This window comes from Channa argus, chromosome 5, assembly GCF_033026475.1.
Source record: "Channa argus isolate prfri chromosome 5, Channa argus male v1.0, whole genome shotgun sequence".
In the NCBI taxonomy this organism is placed as follows: Eukaryota; Metazoa; Chordata; class Actinopteri; order Anabantiformes; family Channidae; genus Channa; species Channa argus.
Window position 1 is genome coordinate 15,954,212 of NC_090201.1, and position 20,247 is coordinate 15,974,458.

The window sequence follows — 20,247 nt, forward strand, 5'->3', positions numbered from 1 at the left end:
TTAATAAGCAGCTGCTTCATTTAGTCTACATTTTAGTCTTTGCTCATTTGTGTTGGATTTTTTTAAACTTATTTCACAGTTACGCTGACATTTTTTACAAAATTAGCCTATTAGTGGTTATGTGATATCACCCTAAATCGCATAAATGCTGAAGCTCACTATGTATTCTGCCTTTAAAACATCAGTTGTGAAAATTTAGTAGCTACTCAGAATTATAATACAGGATCTTCATTGGCAGATGGAGTTTATTTAGATTTCATGAAATTGTAGATGTTAAAAGCATAAACACACATCACTACTGAGTGATCACGTCATCACTGAGAGTTATTTTCTCACCCTGCAGTTCCGTTGACCTCCAGGGATCGTTTAAGAGTGTGTGTGTATGTGTGTGTGTGTGTGTGTGAGTGTGTGTGTGTGTGTGTGTGTGTGTGTGGAGTTTGCCTGTTCTCCCGTGCTTCCATCCACAGACATGCATGTAATTGATGACTCTTAATAGCCCGTATTTGTGAATGGGAGTCTGTCTGTCTGTGTATGTCCCTCTGTGTTGACCCTGAGATAGACCAGTGATCTCTCCGGGGAGTACCCCACTTTCCTCCGCTCCAGCTCCCCTGTGTCCGTGACAGGATAAGTGGTTAAAATACTAGCTGTTTTCCTTTAAACACAAATGCATTTCTGGCCTTTTTTGCATGGCAAATTTTATAATTTTCTCCATATTGGCCTCTGTACTGTAGTACCCCAACAGAACATCAACATTTAATGTGTACACACTCTTGCTGAAGTGGAGGAGCAGGGCAAAGAATGCTGGTCAATTATTAATGTTTAAAATGTTTGCTGAGTTCTGGTGCTGGGGTTAGTACTGCGAGGGATCTCACGAGTATATAGTCACAGAAAACCAAAGCGTGTCAGTATACTACCTCACCGATGAGGAACTGGGAGTGAGCTGTTGAAAAAAAATTAAGGACTATGGGGAGCCTCATGCTAAGAATTCAAATCTAAACGAAAGAAGGACTATAAAATGCCAAGTTATGGCAACAGGAGAGCTGTTAGACCAAAATCAGAGATGAGGAGTCCTTAAAAACATGATTACCTGCAAGTATTTGCTGTTTAAATGCGTAGAGAACGTCTGGAGCAGCAGCTTGCCAATCCAGCTGCTAAATGCAATTTAATCTCAGAAGTGTTGCATGCAGGCTTGATCATCGTTTGTGCATCCTGAGTTCACAGTATAAGGACTATCATGGGTTTGCTGGTAGTTCTATATGAACCATGAAGGTGGGGGAATAGACCACAACGCAAGGTCAAAGCAGTGATTTGATGAGTGAGGAAAATTGTGTTTTGAGGAAAAATAACGCTGATCTTAAAGTAACAGTGCTAAGGTATATTCTCCATGATATCACACATTTTATAAGATTGCATTTCTAAACGTTTTCGATGAAAATCTGAGGCAGGTTATTTCTGTAATACTCAGTCTGTTTAAATAAGTTAGTAGTTTCCTGAGTCTGGACAACAATGAGGATCTGAGGTGTTATGGGTCAACTGCCCCATTGTATTTTTCTAAAAAAGAACTAATGCCTTATCAGTGTTTTGGATCATAAATGTATCAACACTAGAAATACATCAGGAGTGGATTTGTTTTAAATCTTGTTAAAGGACGCCTTCACTGTACTGAACCTACTTCTTTTGGTTCTAGTTTGAGTAGTACATGTAAATGAATACCATTAAACCATCGTCTGACTTCCTTATATTAAAATATTTATCTTCTCCTAGCTGAGAAATGCCTCTAGATGACATCACGTGGAGGAACCTTTAGTATAAATTAAGTCATCTCATTTCTCACACTATGGAGTTTATAATCATGGTCAACCTGCTTTTCCAGAGCTCCCCCAGATGACATCATCTGAACTCCTAACGATGAAAAACTGAAAAAAAAGTCATAGTCGTATGTCATTGGACCACCTTCAGCTTTGATTATGGTATTCATTCTTCATGGGATCGTGTCGGTGACCTTATGGATGTCATAACATTTATTTATGTCCAGAATTGCGTTGTTTTTTTCACCAAGATCTAATATTGATCAATATTGACTTCCCAAATAGTCTCAATGGGGTGGCCAATCCATGTGTGAAAACCTGGCATTGTCACCTTAAAATATGGCAGAAAGAAAAACTCCACTGATGGTAAAACCTGGTCCTTCAGTGTATTCAGGTACTCAGCTACTCGTTGCATTGGTTAGGGCTGCATAGCGTGGTACCAGCTGAGACATATTAATCACTGTAGTAATATTCCAATGAGAGGCTCTATTTGATTAGTTAAATTGAGGTGGTGACTTTTTATATTGTTTGTGTTAATGTTGGAAAGCATCTATGGCGATTTAATACTGACCAGAGCCAACTCTGTGTGTGCACTTGCAGAACAGTTTTTTTTTTTCAGAGAGTTATTTTTTAAGCTTCACTGGAAGAATCGGAACGATCATTTGAGCACTTTATTATACCGTAGATGGAAAATCACAGGACACAGTCATTCATTAAAGATTATCGCACCATGGCCTATTTCAGTAAGTCAGCTGCGCAAGCCACAGGAATTGTTTTAAAATGCTGAACATATTAAATATCAACTATGTTTGTTGGTTTTGGGCAGAAACTCTTTTTTAGCTGACCACACATTCAACCAATTTCTATTCAGCTTAAATTATATATTTAGTAGATGAAAATGTGTCTGGCTGCAGCCTGATCATCACAAAAAAACAAACAAACAAAAAAACAACTAAATATTAAAATACCAGCACATGCTGCAACAATCAATTTCTCGCCCACGGCGAGTAGATGAGCGCTGATGGCAACCCCACCCTTCCCCAGCGCGAGGTATAGAGGTGGGGTGGGGGGGGGGGCATTCTGAAAATGTTACACCTACTACTCAGCATCGCGGGCACAGCCCATAAAACGAATAATGTTCCCCATTTCAGTGACAGTATAGAAGAAATCCCGTGGCAGCCATCTTAGGGGTAAAACTGCAGAACGTCATCAGGAGCTACAGTGAAGGTCGAGCCGCGCATCCTTCGCTCTCTGCCCCTTCTTGTGTTCAGGACCACGGCCAGCTCCCCGTGCCTGAGTCCCCGTCTGTTAGGCAGGGAGAGGCCATCGCCCGCGCTCACTGACAAACAAAAAAATCCATGCTCTCCTTCCCCTCATCTGTACACTACACTGCCCCTCCCCTCCGCTTCCCTCCCGCCTCCCCCTCTATCATCCGCAGCACTGACTGGCCGAAGAAACCCAGAAAATACGTAAGCATCGACGAGAGCTCGGCGCAGGCGGAGAATGCACAGTGTGAAACAGACCAAACCTCATCCACACCACTCGTACTGCTGCCTGTTCTACACTTCGGGCACATTTTACATTATATCCAGGCACGGATAAGTCAGCGGCGCCACCGTCATCGCAGGGACACCAAAAACCATCGCTTGGTAGGTTAGGTTCTCTCTAAGGACGCATCACCTTTAAAGCAAGATGTTAGATCCGTCGTCCAGCGAGGAGGAATCTGATGGGATAGTGGAGGAGGAAAGCAAAGAGGTGAGGGCCCCCCAGGCCGGATCCCGCATCTCTCCGACCAGGACCAGCGAGAGCTCGGGTGGTCTAGCGCCCAGCACTAGCCGCAACAGTGCGCGTCCGACCAGCCCGAGCCCGTCAGCCGCCAGCGAGGAGAAAGAGGATCTGGAGAAGCTGCAGAGGGAGGAAGAAGAACGAAAGAAGAAGCTGCAGTTGTATGTTTTTGTGATGCGATGCGTCGCTTACCCATTCAATGCAAAACAGCCCACAGACATGGCCCGGCGACAGCAGAAGGTAAGGGCATCATTGGTTAATAACCACATGCTGACGGTACGTTGCCTTTCATATCGCAGATGTTGTCATTGATGACCTACATAAGCGAGAGCACATAGAGGTGTTGGACACTAGGCCTGTCCGATAGCGCGTGGATTCTGCACAGTCCCAGTGAAACCACTCTATTGTTTATTTTATGTATTTTTTGGTGAAAACTGTTAAAATCCTCGGCGCATGAAGGCGAGGGCACGAAGGGGCTTCAAACCTCGGATAGTGGAAATTGCACATGGCACTGCAGAGCTGCGGACCGAGTGCATTCCATGGTCCTCCACACACAAGTGAAGTGAGATCAATCCCACAGCCCAGCAATCCCATTAACGAAAAGGGCGTTCGGAAGATGGTGGGTGGCGACTTATAACGGGACGATGTCATTGTCCTTGTTGGCCAACATCTCACTGATGTCCTGCTTTCCTTAATGCGGCTGTGTGTGAGACTATATGCCCTGCTTTCCTAGCGGATACCCAATACCAGCCCTTGCGCCATCGTTTATCCCTTCAATTTGGCCTCCCAAGGTGACTTTTAGGCACATTCCTCTTGATGAGGGTTGCTTATTAGCCTCTCCCATCAGTAGATGAGCCTGGCTCTTCTGAAAGGGTTACAGTAAATTACTTAAATTTCTAAATTATATACCCATAAAATTAATTTAATACTATTTTCTATATGAGTTCAGTGTGTGATACTTATATAAGTTAGTAAAAGGCCCACATCCTGGTTTCAGTTTTGGGTCATGATGTCCTTACTGTCAAAGTCACCATGCATAAGACCTGCTGTACTATAGCCTCAGTTTACTGTCCTTGGTTTGTGCCTTTAGCTGTCACAACAGAAATAGACCACAGTGTTTTTGCTCTGAGGCTGCCCTTGTGGTTGGCTGTCATTTATAAATTAAATCAATTATGCAATGATGCATGTTTGTTGTGGGGCTACCATTATTATGTGAAAGCACTGTTCATCACATGGCTCAGTGAGATTGTAGTATCAGTGTATCAGTATCAGCTCTTCTCACAAAACAGAAGTTGCATCGAGTGTGGTCTGTAGACCTGCAGAACACCCATTCAGCTTAGTTACTCTAAGTACTCTGATCATGCATCACTCAAGTGAGCAAACGCTGTAAAGCATACTACAGGAACTGCTCTTGTGACTTGTTTTTTTTTTTTTTTTTTTTTTTTTTTGTTTAACCTGCAGACTACTCCTCTTCCTCTGGACACAGTTTTCAGCCATATGGTCTGAATATTCTGCTGACTCATGGAGATGTGCATGTGGGAGGCAAAAAGCACAGTGTTCCAAGTATTTGTTTGTTTGTAGTTCCATTCAGAGTAGGTTACTAATAGTCTAATGCATGATTAGTAATACACTTTGACATCTGGTGGTGCAGGCAGATACATTTCTCTGCTCTCAGAGAGTGAATATCAGCACAATAATCCAATGCTTGCACTCAGACCAGGAAATCAAAGCATCTCTGTCTGCCTACAGTCTGCCTCTCAATTTTGATTTGTTCTAAAATTTCATTCTTTGCCTTAAATGAACACCTTTTGGATTTATTATTCCCTGTGTAAATTAAATCTTTTTTTCCCACATTTTCATTGGTTATAATGTTAACTAACTGAAGCAAAACAATTAACAAAACAGATTGCTTAAATGTGGCATGGTACAATACTCATCATTACACTCTCTTTTAATTGTATTCCTGTCCTTTGGATTAATGAAGACATCGTTTATCACACAATACACTGTATTCAGGAAAGAATATTCTACATGGACCTAATAGCGTATCATTAGATTCCTCTCATCCATGAACTTTTCTTGAATACGGGCTCCGCAAATGTCCCCAAACAATAATTATTTTTTAGGGATATTCCTCACAGCATTGGCTACACAATCTAATATTTAGCATTTTACAATTTTGGCTATTACAGATTAGCCACAGAAATATGATGAAGCAATTTCTGTAATGAAAAGACTTAAAGGCCTCAGCGAAACATGTGGAGCAGCTCCATGATAATCCGCTATTAGAAGCTCTGGCACACAAACAGCAGTGATTGGCTATCACAGAGAAACAGACCAGGCTGCAGAGTATGTAAGCTCCACACCTGCTTCTTGAAATGTATTGCTTTAACCTTGTGAAAGGGCAGCACAATATGACAGTAGGTAGTTGCTTCCTTCTTAAGCTTGAAGGAATATTTCATTCAGTCTGAGAGATGTCTTTACAAGTATGTAGTATAAAGGCTACGGCGGTTCACATGCCTTTTGGGTAAATGTTTGTATATGAGACAAATTGAGAATTGAGAATATGTTGAAGTGACTCATCAAGGTTTTTAACAGATACAGATGCTGTGAGGGAATTGCATAGTCATCAAATATTATTCTGTAGGGCAAAGTCTTGCTTCATTTAATTACAATGAAATTCCATAAAGGAATTAAACATAAAGGTAATTCACAAGATAAAAGCATGATGGAAGCCAACTTTTTCTAAAGATGGCAGTGCTGGCTTTTCAGCGGCTCAGCGTTTGCTGGTTAAGTGTGAAATCAAAAAGCATTTGATGAATTTGCATTTGAGATTTTGTCCAAACATTTACACCGATCAGCCACAACAATAGATAGTGTAGGCCTATACCAGCTATTGCAATCTGATTTGGCTGCTCTGCCAGAAAGTCTACTTTTACAAATTATACTTTTTAAAAAGGTATTAGTTTTTAGTTTAAATTTTCAGATAGGTGATAATTCCACAATGTGTTTATTTTTGGGATTTGAACTGAAATGTTTTAGCACTTGAATGTGTTCAAACAATACACACAAACACATTGTGGTTTATGACCTACTAAGCTGACAACACTCCCATCAGCTTCAACTGATCGCTGCTAGTAAGCAAATGTTATCAGGTACCACACTAAACTATGCCAAACATGCTACGACAATATAACAGCTTGACCTGTGTCATGAGTAAGTGCATGTTAGTAATGTTGTTAACTAATTAACTAATATTGTAGACCCTTAGTGATCAACACTCCTGGAATGCACACAGAAAAGCTCTGCTATTCTTAGTTATTATTGGTTTTTGAATCATAATTGGAAGCTCCACGTGCAGCCGAATAGAATTAAACATTTGCAATGAAACTGCTATAACTGAAATCTGATGAATCAAAGCCTATGTATGTATATTTCGGAGCAGAATTATTTCTCAGTTCGAGAATTTCTTTTTCAATTACAAACTTTGATGCCCTGAACATAATCTGACCCAATAAACTCATCTGCCAGCAGCTTTCCTTAATAGAGTGCCTCTTGGCTCAGCATTTTAATACTAGACAGTGTGCTCTTGATACTCTGAGAAAGAGGAGCAGCGAATTGTGCAGCAGGTTTTGTGATGTAAGTGAGGGAGAGCAAAATGCAAATCAGTGAAGTTAGCCTCTTAGGTGTTTTGTGCTGATCCTGGCAAAGAACTTAGAGCTTACATTTTATTTCATGTTCTTCTGTCTTAACCCATAAAAGTCCAGTAATTAATGCAAAGATTATTGCCCCACATGAAGGTTTATTGTGTTTGGAACTTTTCTAATTAGTAATTTAAATTGGTAAAAGAGAAAAGATGTTAAAACATCATGGAGGTACAAAATAAATGAAAATGTAAATGCGAAGTAATCATTGGATTGGGAAGGCTTATAGTGCTTCAATTTAGACGCCAGGAAAAGAAAATCCTTAAATTTCTTTAGGCGAGATGGGCAGGATTTTAGATGACACAGTCATACAGACACGACTATTATATCTCAGCTGATGACTGTCAACACATTTCATTGATAGATGAATATACATTGATCATATAATATGTAAGAATGTATCACATAACAGTTATATATATGAGTTAATGGTAAAGGGTAGATAATACAGTGATGTGAGGATGAGGCATGAGGCAATGTGATTGATGAGCATGTTAATAGAAATAACTGAGGTTTAACTGCCAGGCTTCTCGTGTTCACAAAACACACATATTTCATGTGGACAAGAGAGTGTAGCAGTAAAAGGAGAGCTTATTTGTATTATTATGTAAGATCTCTAAATGGTATTCAGTCTGAAAAAAGACATCCTTTGAAAATACAGCTTTGCAGTCAGTGTCTAAGTTAAGCTTTGACTTAACAATAAAACGTGTCAGTCAGCATTCGAAAGCTGGTGGCGAACATTGTTAGTCTCTCCCATTAAAGGGCATGTTTTAGCAACACTTGTATCGAGGATTGAAGGGGTTCATCAGTAGTATGGATATGAATGTGGATTCAAAACGAGTGACAGCTTAAAAGCAGCAGGTGAAATACTCTCGCACTCACGGTCTGTGCAGCCACGCGTAACATATCACAGCTCAACAAATTCAACATCCCCTTCCTCTCTGCATATAACCAAGAGGAAAACTAAGATCTTATTTATAAGAACACTAACAGTATTGTTTCCCAAAGGGTTTATTACTTTGAAAGCAGCAATCAAATTAACTCATATTTTCCTATTTAAATAATACATTAGTGTGATAATACATTATTATGTATTCACAAAAAAATCTAGAGAAAAGTTAATGTTACATCACAGAGTTTCTGTAAATGAATCTACAGAATTTAAAGCTTGAAAGAAGCACCGGGTAAAGGATAATTCCCCAGAAAAGACAAAGCTGTATCTCTCATCTGACTTGAATGCAACATGTTACACACAGATGTTGCTCTCCACCAATTGCTTTCTGTGGAATAAATGATTTGCTTTTTTATAACACCAGAAAGTACGTGTCCTCATAGAGCCTACGCAATCTGGTCTGTTGTCCAAAGCGGCATTTTTCTTTGGGAAGACAAATGTGAACCATCTACAGTAATTATGTTTCTAAAGGAAGTGGCTCGTACGAATGATGCAGAACTGTCAGTTTGAGGACAGCTAATGTGACCTCATGTACATGCACGGATTGAGACAGATTAATATTTAGGGCTTCTGTCATTCTTTTTTGATTATATTTATTTATTTATTTTTGTCTTTGCTGTATATGGTATAATTCCTGGTTTCAACAGTGTCACATTAGTCAAGCTCAGGAAAAAAGGGAAAAATCAAAGCTGTTTTGTTTTAATCTGGCAGGGTATTAGACATTAACAGCCCTGGATGGCAATACAATGGGATACATTATAGAACAAATGCCATTGATTTTCTCTGTTCAAATTTCTCGTCAAATTAAGAATAAGAAATAGTCTCAAGTGATTAAACTTGAGTATGGTATTTGGTTTAGTGTTACGTTATGTTATGTCAAAACAGCTACTAGTTAATTGTCAGTCATTCAAATAACTGATAATTCCACTACACTCAAAATACTGCTGCAACTACAAAACCATTCCATCGGAAATATATGGGAAGGACACAGCTGGGGAATTTACTCTCTCCCAGATGTTGACCTTATATAGGAATAGTTTATCTTAAACATTTCACTACACATACCCGTTTACTGTTTGCATGTTATAAATAATGAAATTTACTTTCTTAATTTAAATCAACAACTCTGCCTGAGCTAAATCATGGAGCTAAATCAAAGCAAACCAAAACTAAATCAGTTATTGTCATCATGTTCTTCTCTTATGTTATAATAACTCTTTTCTTGCACTGTAATTGTGGCATAAATACAAGATAGAATCACATAATTATGACATCCTGAGTCATAATTATGAGGTATGAAAGTTATAATCCCTGAAAAAGACTCCTGGCAATTGTCTTTGATGAATACAATTTGTATTTGTACACCATCACACATAGCATTACAAATATTTTTTGAGTTCTGAAAGTAAAATGCAGCTGTGGGTGGCCGCTAAGGACAGAAGAATGTGTTTGTACTGTTATGTCGAAGCCATATTAAATACTGCTTCATAGGGAACATTACTCAGGTATGACTGGAAAAAGACAAAGAGGCGATAGACAAAGAGACAGATTAGTCTTGGTGTTTTTCCACATACAGAGGTTAGAGCAGGTTCATTACTGCAGTCCTGTTGAACTTCTTTTGCTCTTTCTCTCATGACTCTCATTGAGACATAAAGAACACAAACAGCAGCCTAGAGCAACCATGAGGCTGTGCGTCATGGTGACACACAGAATTACTGTTTTTTATTCTAAGACCACCTTCTCTTGTAAGATAAACATATTTTACGGTTCACTTAATAACACCAGCTTATAATGGAGCAATTTTCAGACTTGGCCTTCTGTTTCTACATGTTGGAGCTTTAACCTTTATATAATCACCGACTGATTGACTTACATATCAAAAACTGTGTTTGATATTTTTGCTGCACCTAGCTCTAAGGAGCAAGACATAAAAATGTTTTCTTTTGAATTTGACAGAAATATGATTAATTGGTTAATCCTTTAAGAAATGGTTGAAAAAAAAACCAAGGTGTCACAGGTTCTACAAGCTCAAAGGGATATCTTGAGGTGTCAAGCTGAAACAAGCTAATTTTGTCATATTTGCTTGATAAAATGACTGGAATAGTTTTATGAATATTTATTTTATCATTTCCAGTATTTAATGATTATTTTTAGACAAGTGGTGTTTTAAGCACTTTGTTTTAAGCCCTGAATGCTACACCAAAATACACATATCGAAAGCTGCAAATCTTTCATCTGGCATCGCATTCATTTTCACAAGGAAGGAAAATTCCTTGTTACACTATTAAATTCAACTTTGCCAGTTGTTATAGAAAAATGTTGCGTTTAATTATAAGATTAATTCAGTTAAGTTTGATCAAAATCAGGCCACATAAAAGACCACTTAAAGTTTCCTAATTAGTTAATATTAAGTGTGCAACTTAATAAATGGACAGGTTGTTTTCTTGTTTTTGACAGTATTTATGCAAATGTCTCCACTGACCACTGAGATTCACATGGCCTTGCAGTGCATGATATATTAGGTTAAGAGCTTATTTTCTGCTCAGTAACTGAATGAGCATAATGAGGAACTAGCTGAACTGTGTGTCTGCTGCCAGTGAGTTGGTGGTGATAATGGATGACTGGGGCTAAGCTGGTTGTGAACAGTGTTCTCCATATATCAGCAGTGGCACAGCTCCTGAATATGACAACAGTGCCGAGACTGGTTATACGGAGTCAGAGCTCCATGTTTTATCCTGTTTGCTGTTTGTCAGGCTCTGTCTGCAGAGTATACACCTGACTGTTTACTCACCCAGCAGAGTGCTATTCACTCGCACAGTGCTATATATGTGTGTGTCTTCAGGACAAGCGTATGGGGGCATGTCTGGTTGCAGATAATAGCTTTTGCATCTGGTTTTGTTTAATTGTAGTTTTGTGATCGCAGTCACTACATGGTACTGGTGTTTTGTGTTTGATGAGGCCTGTTGCTTGTAGATTTTGTGCAGCTGTCACGCCGCCCTTGCTCCTGTATTCGTGTTTGCTGTTTACTCAGATGTGGGCCTGTGGTGTCATCTGCAACATGAATAAAGTGTGCTTTGTCTGGCAAGCAGATTCAACATCATGTTTGGTGAAAGCCAAAAGCAGCATAGGATGACAGCTCTTTCCTGAGCAAACATATTTAAATGCAATAAAAACATATAGTTTACATGATATGCTTTTATCACTTTGTACATTTGATTTCATGACTACAGTAGCTGTATAACACTTAACACACTGATATTTAGCCTTCCCATTTTACATACGATTGGATAGTTTAGCAGCATTCCCAAAATGTATATGTTATGCTGTTGCATCAGTTCTTTTTTATGAATGAAGTACTAATGCAATTTCCACTGCCCACCAATAAAACCTGCACATCTATTTTGCAGCCATTTAATTTGGAAAACATCTTAATTTAACTTCCCTTTTCAGTGTTATATAACCTCTAGATGAAGCTCAAGTGTGAGTCAGCACTTTACAGATTTTATTGCACAGTACAGTAGCCTCAGTATATGCTGCATTCAATTAGCTAATTACACCACTCATCACAGCAGTGCAAGGACAGCTGAAATGTTGGATACCTCAAAAGCCATGTGGACTAAAAATTTGAGAGATATATGCCAAAAATTAGCAGAAACATAATCACATATGTAATTATTTCAAGTGTTATGTAACCTGTTGTTGCCCTGGCTTAGTCTGTATTCCTCTGTATACATATGGCGATATAAATCAGATATAAATATAACATGGCCAATACACAATTGTAACGAATAATATGAAGTTTGATTTGTGGGATGCAAACTACAAAAATTATATAATAAATTAGACAGCTCGTTTTTAATTAGATTCTTATGTTGTTAAATGTTTCACAAAAGCTCAAAGATTGTACCAGCCTCAAACTAAATATAAACTCTAATCCATATTCATTTTGAATTGTAATGAAGTTACTGTACATCAACCCGAGGCAGCGTGCATATCTCCTCTACTGATATGTGAAGGGTGATTAATGTCACTGCCTACTTCATTGCAAACCAATGAATCACCATGTAACACTGCAATCTTGATAAGAGCTACAGAGAGCGAATCAATACCAGCAAAGCAGGAAAGTATGTCCTGGGACTTCTGGCAACACTGATGAAAACATTTTCCCTCATCCATCAACTTGGTTACTAATCAGCACAGTTCTCCAATCAGCAATGAAATAAGGACTATGCAGAACTGGGGGCCATAAATACTTTATGCTGCCTAGTTTGCTGCTTTGTGCATCAGTGTCAGCTGTCACACACACACACTCACACACACACACACAAACACACACACACACACACACACACACACACACACACACACACACACACACATACAATGTCCTTACATCATTGGTATTAAAGCGGAACTGTTTGAAACACCACAGAAAGCCATATACAGACACACAAATAGCTGCGTTGTCGCATAAAATCTGACTACTGGAGACAAGCTGACAGCAGAAGCAAAATTATTATTTAAGTTTATGTTAAAGTCCTCTGGTAAAACACAGATGTGTGCAGCTCGGACTTGAGTCACTGCCAGTACTTCATCTTGCAAATTTTATTTTATTATCTCTGTAACTCTTTAACAGCTAGATGTGAAAAGAGACCACTACTAGTCCTGACTTTGTGTAGTTTTACTTGTACTTGTAAAACTTATCCAATACTGAGCTGGAGGTGGAAAAATGTCGTTTAAAGCTGTTTAAAGAAAATTGATGAAATCAAAAGTAAAGTAATGTCTTAAGATCTAGTCACTAACAGTCATACTCCTATTTCTCAAAAATATTAAAACAAATGTTAATATTGCATATCAATATGTAATTGACATCAGCAACAATGACAGTTATATATAGTAACACGTTACCTGAAGTTTGCTTTTTTTTACAAAGTTATTTTAACTTCATATTCCTGTGTAGACTCTATAGTCCATGGTGTCTGCGCTTCTCCATCCAGAACCTCACGTTAAATCTGTGCTTTGTTAGTCTTTCTATTTCTTATTGTTCTTTTCCCTAAAAGTTGCTCTGTTAAATAAAAATTATTTTTGGCAGCACGTGAAGAGAACCTCCATTCTTGCAGGCTTTGCCTTTGTCATGGATTGATGAGGATTTCAGTTTCCAGCAACTCATTCTAATAGCAAAACAATTAAGTTCTTGTAAAAGTACTTGTTATTGGTGAGTATTAAAATCTAATTACTTGTACTCAGGCTGTGAAAAATTGGTATTGAGACATCCCTAGTAATTTTTCCACATTCCATGGTAGATTGGAATGTGGACTGTATACTGTGTAGTGACAGAACACACTCTCTTTCTTTTGTTCTTTGTGTTTTATTTTCATTGTCTTACTTTGGGTAGAGTTTGTTTAAAAAAATCAGGAGGCATTGGATCGATCTCTCCCTCATTCATTCAACCACTAGTTCCTGTTTGCAGCCTTTTGTTACACACATACACTGTTGGAGAAGGCTGAGTAGAAACGTGGTTACGTGTATACATGGCAGAGAATTTGGTGTTCTCTGTGAAAAATTTGCCAGGGAAATCAGGTTTCCCTGATGCCCTAACCTAATTTCAGAAATCAGCTTTCCTAAGAAAGCTGAATGTAACCTGGTTAGTTAAGTGCATGTCAACGCACGGAATGACTAATTGTTTTAGCTCTAATTACATCTCTTCACAAAAATACAGTGCATCCTGTAAAGCTTTTGCTACACACTATTCCCTTTTTATAATCCAGAAAGCTACAAAGCTATGTGGTACCTGAGGTCTAGAAGCCAGTCCTAGATTTGCCCCAAATCCTTTCACTCAGCTTGGTTCAACTCTATTTTTGTTCCACTTTTCAAAAGCCCATTAGCCCTCCAACAGAAACCATCTTAGTTCATATCTATACCTTTATTTATTACACATTATTCGTGCTGTTTTCCAGTGTTGTGGCTTTTCTCTCCCTTGATTTGAATTTATTAATTTTAATTGAAATGTTTGCTCTACTTAGAAAAATTGCAATTTCAGAATTTATGCACTTATGCCTTATGCAAATTATGATTTAAGAATTCAAACAATATGTAATGACTCTCCTGTTCGTCAGAAGTGGACATGTAACTAAGTGTATGTTGACTCTTCCGATTGTCCCCACAGACAGAATGGATTTGCATATTGTTGTTAATATGAACATTCCCTGCCTCAGGATGTTCCTCGAACAACACAGTCGATTAAAACATAGCAGGGATGATCCACAGTTTTTCTTTAATCACACATCTAGCTGTTGCAAAGATGAAAAAACCTGAAGTTTTTTTGCTGAGGCACAAGTATTGATCCTCAATGCTGTTGATGTGCTGTTATTTGTTGTAAGTGGCTCTTTTATGTTTAGACATGAGGTATAAGTAAGAGTATATGACCCTGAGCGCCACTCTTGAACAAGAATTGTAAATTGGCTAAAATAGGAGCAATGTCTTTATAAAATATGACACTTTGAATTTATATACTCTAATATTTTTGGCGGCAATGGGGAGGCCATCTAATTGTCAGCCTGTGGTATGTGGTTGTACTTCATTTGTTTGGATTCATATGCACCAAAGTATTTTGTCAACTTGGGCACTTTTAGTTTGGCTCCAATATCAAAATGTAATGTTACATGATCCTCATTTTTTGAATGTTACTGAAGAGGGGTAGGGGGAGAGTGATGGGCACGCAGATGGTGTTGAGATTGCCTCACAGGCACATGATATGTGGTACTTTTCCATCTCACTCCTACACCAAAGTCTGTGACTTGAAATGTACGGCTGAATGCACACAGACACACACATTAACAGCCGGTCCTTGTGCTTGTTTGATATACAGCTTGAACTGCAAAATTTTAAGGCAGTTGTCAAGGGTGATTGTCAGGTTATTGACTGTTAGGTCAACTAGTCCATAACAATGTGTCAAATGAATCCACAGACATTTGGACCTAGGTGATGCTCAAAATTGAGATAAAGGGCTTGCTACAGTACTCAAAGTGCTAACATGCCAATGTCAAGCATTTTAATTCAGCATGCATTTGCTATTTAGTACAAAAGACACCAAACGGTGACACTAGATGGAAGGTTATAGGATCATCAAAGTGATTACAATTTATCCTGAGGACATCATGAAATTTAATAAGAGTATCCATGTGGAAAAATTCAGCTACCTTAGAGTTTTATTCATGAGTAATGTTAAGGACTGTACTAACTGCTGTTTAGGGACACTGGATGCAGTAATGCATGTCTCATATTGGAACTGAGCTATATAGAAAAATTCTCAACTTGATATTAATTTTTGTGCCCGCTCTCACCTGCAGTCACAGTGACTAAAATAGGAAATTGTAATTTCTGACCTTGTTGTTGAGATGCAGCTACTTTCTAGCAAGGTGATGTGATGTGGGCACTTAGTAAGAATCTCTCCTGGCTGCTTATCTTTAAAGTTGCACAGAGCTCTAAAAGTAGATACAAATGTAGATCTCGGAAACACTCAACGGATTACATCTCCCGACTGGCCAGGGAGTACGTAATATTTCCCCAGGAGGAGTGAAGAAAGTTTCTGGGGAAAAGGATGTAGGGACCTCTCTACTCCATCTGTGAATAAGCTATTCAAAATGTAACCTGTGCTTGTTTTGACACGTCTTTCTAATCTGGATTTAGTGATGAGGTATACTCTTTTTGTCCTTGTGTCCACAGATAACCAAGCAGCAGCTTCAGCAGACCAAGGATCGTTTTCAGGCCTTCCTTAATGGAGACACACAAATTGTGGCTGATGAGGCATTCATCAATGCTGTGCAGAGCTACTATGAGGTAAATAGGCACCATAACCATAGCAGCACAATAACAGTCACAATCAGTTTGTTATCTGTAGAATTTTTCAAGTTACAGTACTACTGAATGTTTTTTTGCATATTTCATGTGTATGCATTTCTATCTGTTTTCTATAAATATGCAGCCGATGATATATGTTACAGTTCTGTGACATGATATATAGCATTTATTAAATTTAGCACAGTATGCTCTGAATCACGTTTGCAGGAAATATGAAACCTGTTTTCCCTCTAAAATATCAAAAACCTCTTCCCGGACCTCTTGCTATGTCAGAATACTTGTATCCAGATAGCTGAGTGGTAAAATGGTGGCTGAAGCTTTCAACTGAACAGATTATGAGTCAGAGCGGGAGCCTGACACAGCCATCTTACCCAACCTCACTATTCAATCTGTAGATGAGAAAGTCATTATTACCATGCCTGCAGTGCAAAGTGTGAGATTGAAACCATTAAGCAATACATATAGAGGCTGCTATGGAAGTTAATTACAGAATGACCTTAATGTGCCAGCTAACACTGAATTTACTTTATCATATTTAATGTTATAAAATATAAGTTTAATAATAGGAGGGTGATAAAAAGTGATTATTAGGACTGTGCCCCAGAGCCCTTTTATGTTTCAAAATTAACAGTTTAAAACTTTAAAATATCAAGTTTTGTACAACACTCATGCACATTTTTGCAGAAAAAGCTCAATAAAAAAGCGACTTTAAATAACTAACTAAAAACATTTTTATAAAAACAATTAGGAGCAGTTTGATAACTTAGGACCGCCATCCTAATCCAGCTGGGGGCATTTAAAGTGCTTTAGATGTTGCACTTTTGTGAAATATAATAATCTATAAGTAATGTTTTCATTAATTTGACAAATACTGTAGGTGAGAAGGCCCTCGTTACATCCGATGTTAAATTATAGTGCCTCTCTTTTTAAAATGTAAACACATTTTCTAACGAGACCTGTGACTGTGGAGATTGCATGTTTTGATTTGCTCTCTGTTGGATGTATTGCTGCTATCATATTTGTTTTTGTCATTATGTAGCTAAGAGGTTGCGCATGGTGCCAGTATACTCAAACTTCCTGTAAAAGGGTGCAGATTGCATCATAATTCAACTTAATTGGAAACACTCAAAATCAATATGGCTCACCTCTTTTAATACTGTAAATATGTTAACTAGAACTAGTAAACAAGAACTAGAATTTACTAGATTACTAGCATTAGTGCATGTACATAAATATCATTAAATGTCCCTATGACTTCCCTAATTAAATGTCTTATTAGTTTTAGCCGACAAATCTTCGTTACCCATTGAAACACACATGGAATGACAAGGCAAATGTTCCATTGCACTGTGGGGTTTTAGTACAGTAGTGGCTGGTTTTCAGCCATAATGGATGCTAAGAACAAAATGTGACTGTCAGTATGACAAAGCAGTCAGCTCTGATGGTTACTTCACCCGATGCTGTGACAATACAGCCTCGTCTACCTCTGTCCCTGTTAGTCTGTCATTAGCAGGAAACAGAAAGCAGCCTTGGTCATGTTGAGTCACAGCCTTACATATACGCGTCTGATTGTTCCTTTCAAAACAAACTCAAGCAAAAAAAACAATTTAATAGTTTCCTTTTGATGATAGAGATAGACAGCTAGTGGTAGAACAGCTTTTCAGCATGTCTGAGCCTGCCAGATCATTAGTCATCAATTAAAATAAGTGTGCTTTTGTATGCGTTTCTCACAATGTAGGTGTTCCTTAAAAGTGACCGTGTGGCTAAAATGGTCCAGAGTGGCGGCTTCTCGGCCGGTGACTTCAGGGAGGTGTTCAAGAGGCACATCGAGAAGCGTGTACGCAGCCTTCCAGAGATTGACGGTCTGAGCAAGGAGACGGTGCTCAGCTCCTGGATGGCCAAGTTTGACACTATCTACCGTGGTGATGAGGATCCACGCAAGGCCCAGCAACGCATGACTGCCAGCGCGGCTTCTGAGCTGATCCTCAGCAAGGACCAGCTCTACGAGATGTTCCAGAATATCCTCGGCATCAAAAAGTTTGAACATCAGCTGCTCTACCAAGCCTGTCAAGTGAGTTAATAAAGTCTATAGGTAATACAGGATGTCCCAGGTTTTTCCAGAGGGTGGGTAGAGGCATCATCATAAATATAACACGTTTTTTTTTAAATTGTAGAATAATTACAGTAAATAACAATTTTCATTTGTAATAATCTTTAGAAATTTTAAGAGTTCATTGCTGACCATGTTAATGGCCTTATAGTACTTACAGTTGGGCGCTAAGGTTTGCATCCCCCTATTATGAAATGTCAAAATCAGTGAAATAAAGAATATTTTTTCATCAATACAATACTTATTGCACATTCAGCTGGTACAATTGTCTTTTTTCTTTTTAGCACTTGAGGTTTATTTTTAATAAAGTTAGCTACTTTTGCTGCAACAATTTTGCAAAAAGTTTTGTAGTTCAGCAAAATATATATATTATTTTTGTTGTTTTGAGCTCCTAAGTGATTTTCTGCTTTTCTCTTTAAGTCACTATAAATCTATCACTGAGTTTTGGACTCAACTAGAGTGGGCCTCTGAGAATTGTGATGGACATTTCTGCAAAGCTGGCATCTGGCTACTTGACCACAGGGCAAAGGTCAAACCAGACTTGAAATCTTCTAAATTTAAAAGTCACTAAATGTATCAGGTTCTTGTGAAAAACTGTCTCTCTCTCTCTCTCTCGCTATAATATTGTGGCCGAAACACAATATTAGACATTGAATGACCAGATTGCCAAAACTATCCATGACATGAAAATCTAATTCTCAAAAATACTAACTTAGGAATAGGAATACAAAAACTCAGTAAAACTTTAAATAAAAGTAAAATCCTACTTCAGAGAATTTGCTCATGTTATTTAAAATTTTATGTTTTTAACAGTATTAAATTGGACACTGTTGATGCTCTTGTGAATGTACAAATCGAGTCTAGCCAGGTGGTTATAATTATAATAATATATGATTATATTTTTAATAATAATATACAGCTGTAAGAACAATACATTGCTACAGGTGTGGAAATATCTAAATAATAGTGGAGCAAAAGCAAATTTAACAGAAATACTCCAGTAAACTAAAAATACCTTAAAACTGCACTAAATTATAGTACCTAAGTAAATGTGTTAGTTACTAACCACCTTTGCTTATCTATTGCACTGATTAGACATGTGTTAAAAGTAAACATAGGCTCTTGATATATCTCCTGATATCAAGTCAGCAATACTTCATTGAAGGGGAGATATGTTGAGGTAGCAGGCAGATAATAGTGTACGCTGGGGTGCTTGTGTCAGACATAACTCTTCTTCCCTTGCTATCTTCACTGCTTTACTGCTCTCTGTGGGAATCCTGAAAGCAGCACAAATGTATTCTTCCTTCAGCAGCATGATTAAAAGGCTAATCATTGCAGGATTTGGAAGAGACGTGAGACATCGACATCTGATAATGATTTATTTCATTAAAAACATTCCCTTTATTTCATTTACCATTAAAGGCAAGCCTCTCTTGAAGGTGCTGCATTTCTTTGGACCCAGTATCATGGTTCTTTTAACAGTATCAAATGTATAAATTTTAGCAGATGGCATCAGATGCTGTAAAAAAAATGTGACTGTTCAGTATTGTTCAAGTGTTATAGTGCAGCAAAGATCAATATGGGCTCTGTTCATTAGTTAGATGCTTCTAATACTGAGGTGCAATATGCTGCCATACCCTCCAATATCCAGTGCACATTATTCCGCTCATTCCTTTGAAGATGTTTAACCTAGTTTTTTTATGTGCTGGCAGCAGGGCTTTTAGTATAAGGTCAGAAATCTGCATGCAGAAAATAATACGATTTCCCTTTACAGACCCCACTCTGACTAATACAGAGCAAGTGAAGAACATTTAACAACACCCCATCATGGAGATGTATGCAGCATGCTGGAAAGAATTGTGTGTACAGCCTAATACTGTGGTGAGACACTGGTTTTTGAAAAATCAAAGGCAAAAATAGCGCATGGATCTAGTTCCATTAAAGGAACTGATTGGCTTTACAATCATAATTCATACTTTCAAACAGCAAGCACAATCCTGCGAATTACATTATTAACAGAATTAAAGT

The 20,247-nt window shown here is 38.2% G+C and overlaps 1 protein-coding gene across 9 annotated transcripts in view; it reads left to right on the plus strand.

The window, feature by feature from the left end:
- Positions 1–2,941: 2,941 nt before the first annotated feature.
- Positions 2,942–20,247, plus strand: part of cadpsb (Ca2+-dependent activator protein for secretion b) — a 62,646-nt gene continuing 45,340 nt past the window's right edge. For 2 of the 9 annotated variants that reach the window (XM_067505830.1, XM_067505831.1), the window contains exons 1-3: positions 2,942–3,833; positions 15,975–16,088; positions 17,848–18,180. In XM_067505830.1, the coding sequence (XP_067361931.1) occupies positions 3,501–3,833; positions 15,975–16,088; positions 17,848–18,180 (780 nt within the window). In that variant the 5' untranslated portion in view covers positions 2,942–3,500. The remainder of the gene's footprint in view (positions 3,834–15,974; positions 16,089–17,847; positions 18,181–20,247) is intronic. The other 7 variants (XM_067505828.1, XM_067505829.1, XM_067505832.1 and 4 more) reach the window with 6 other exon arrangements.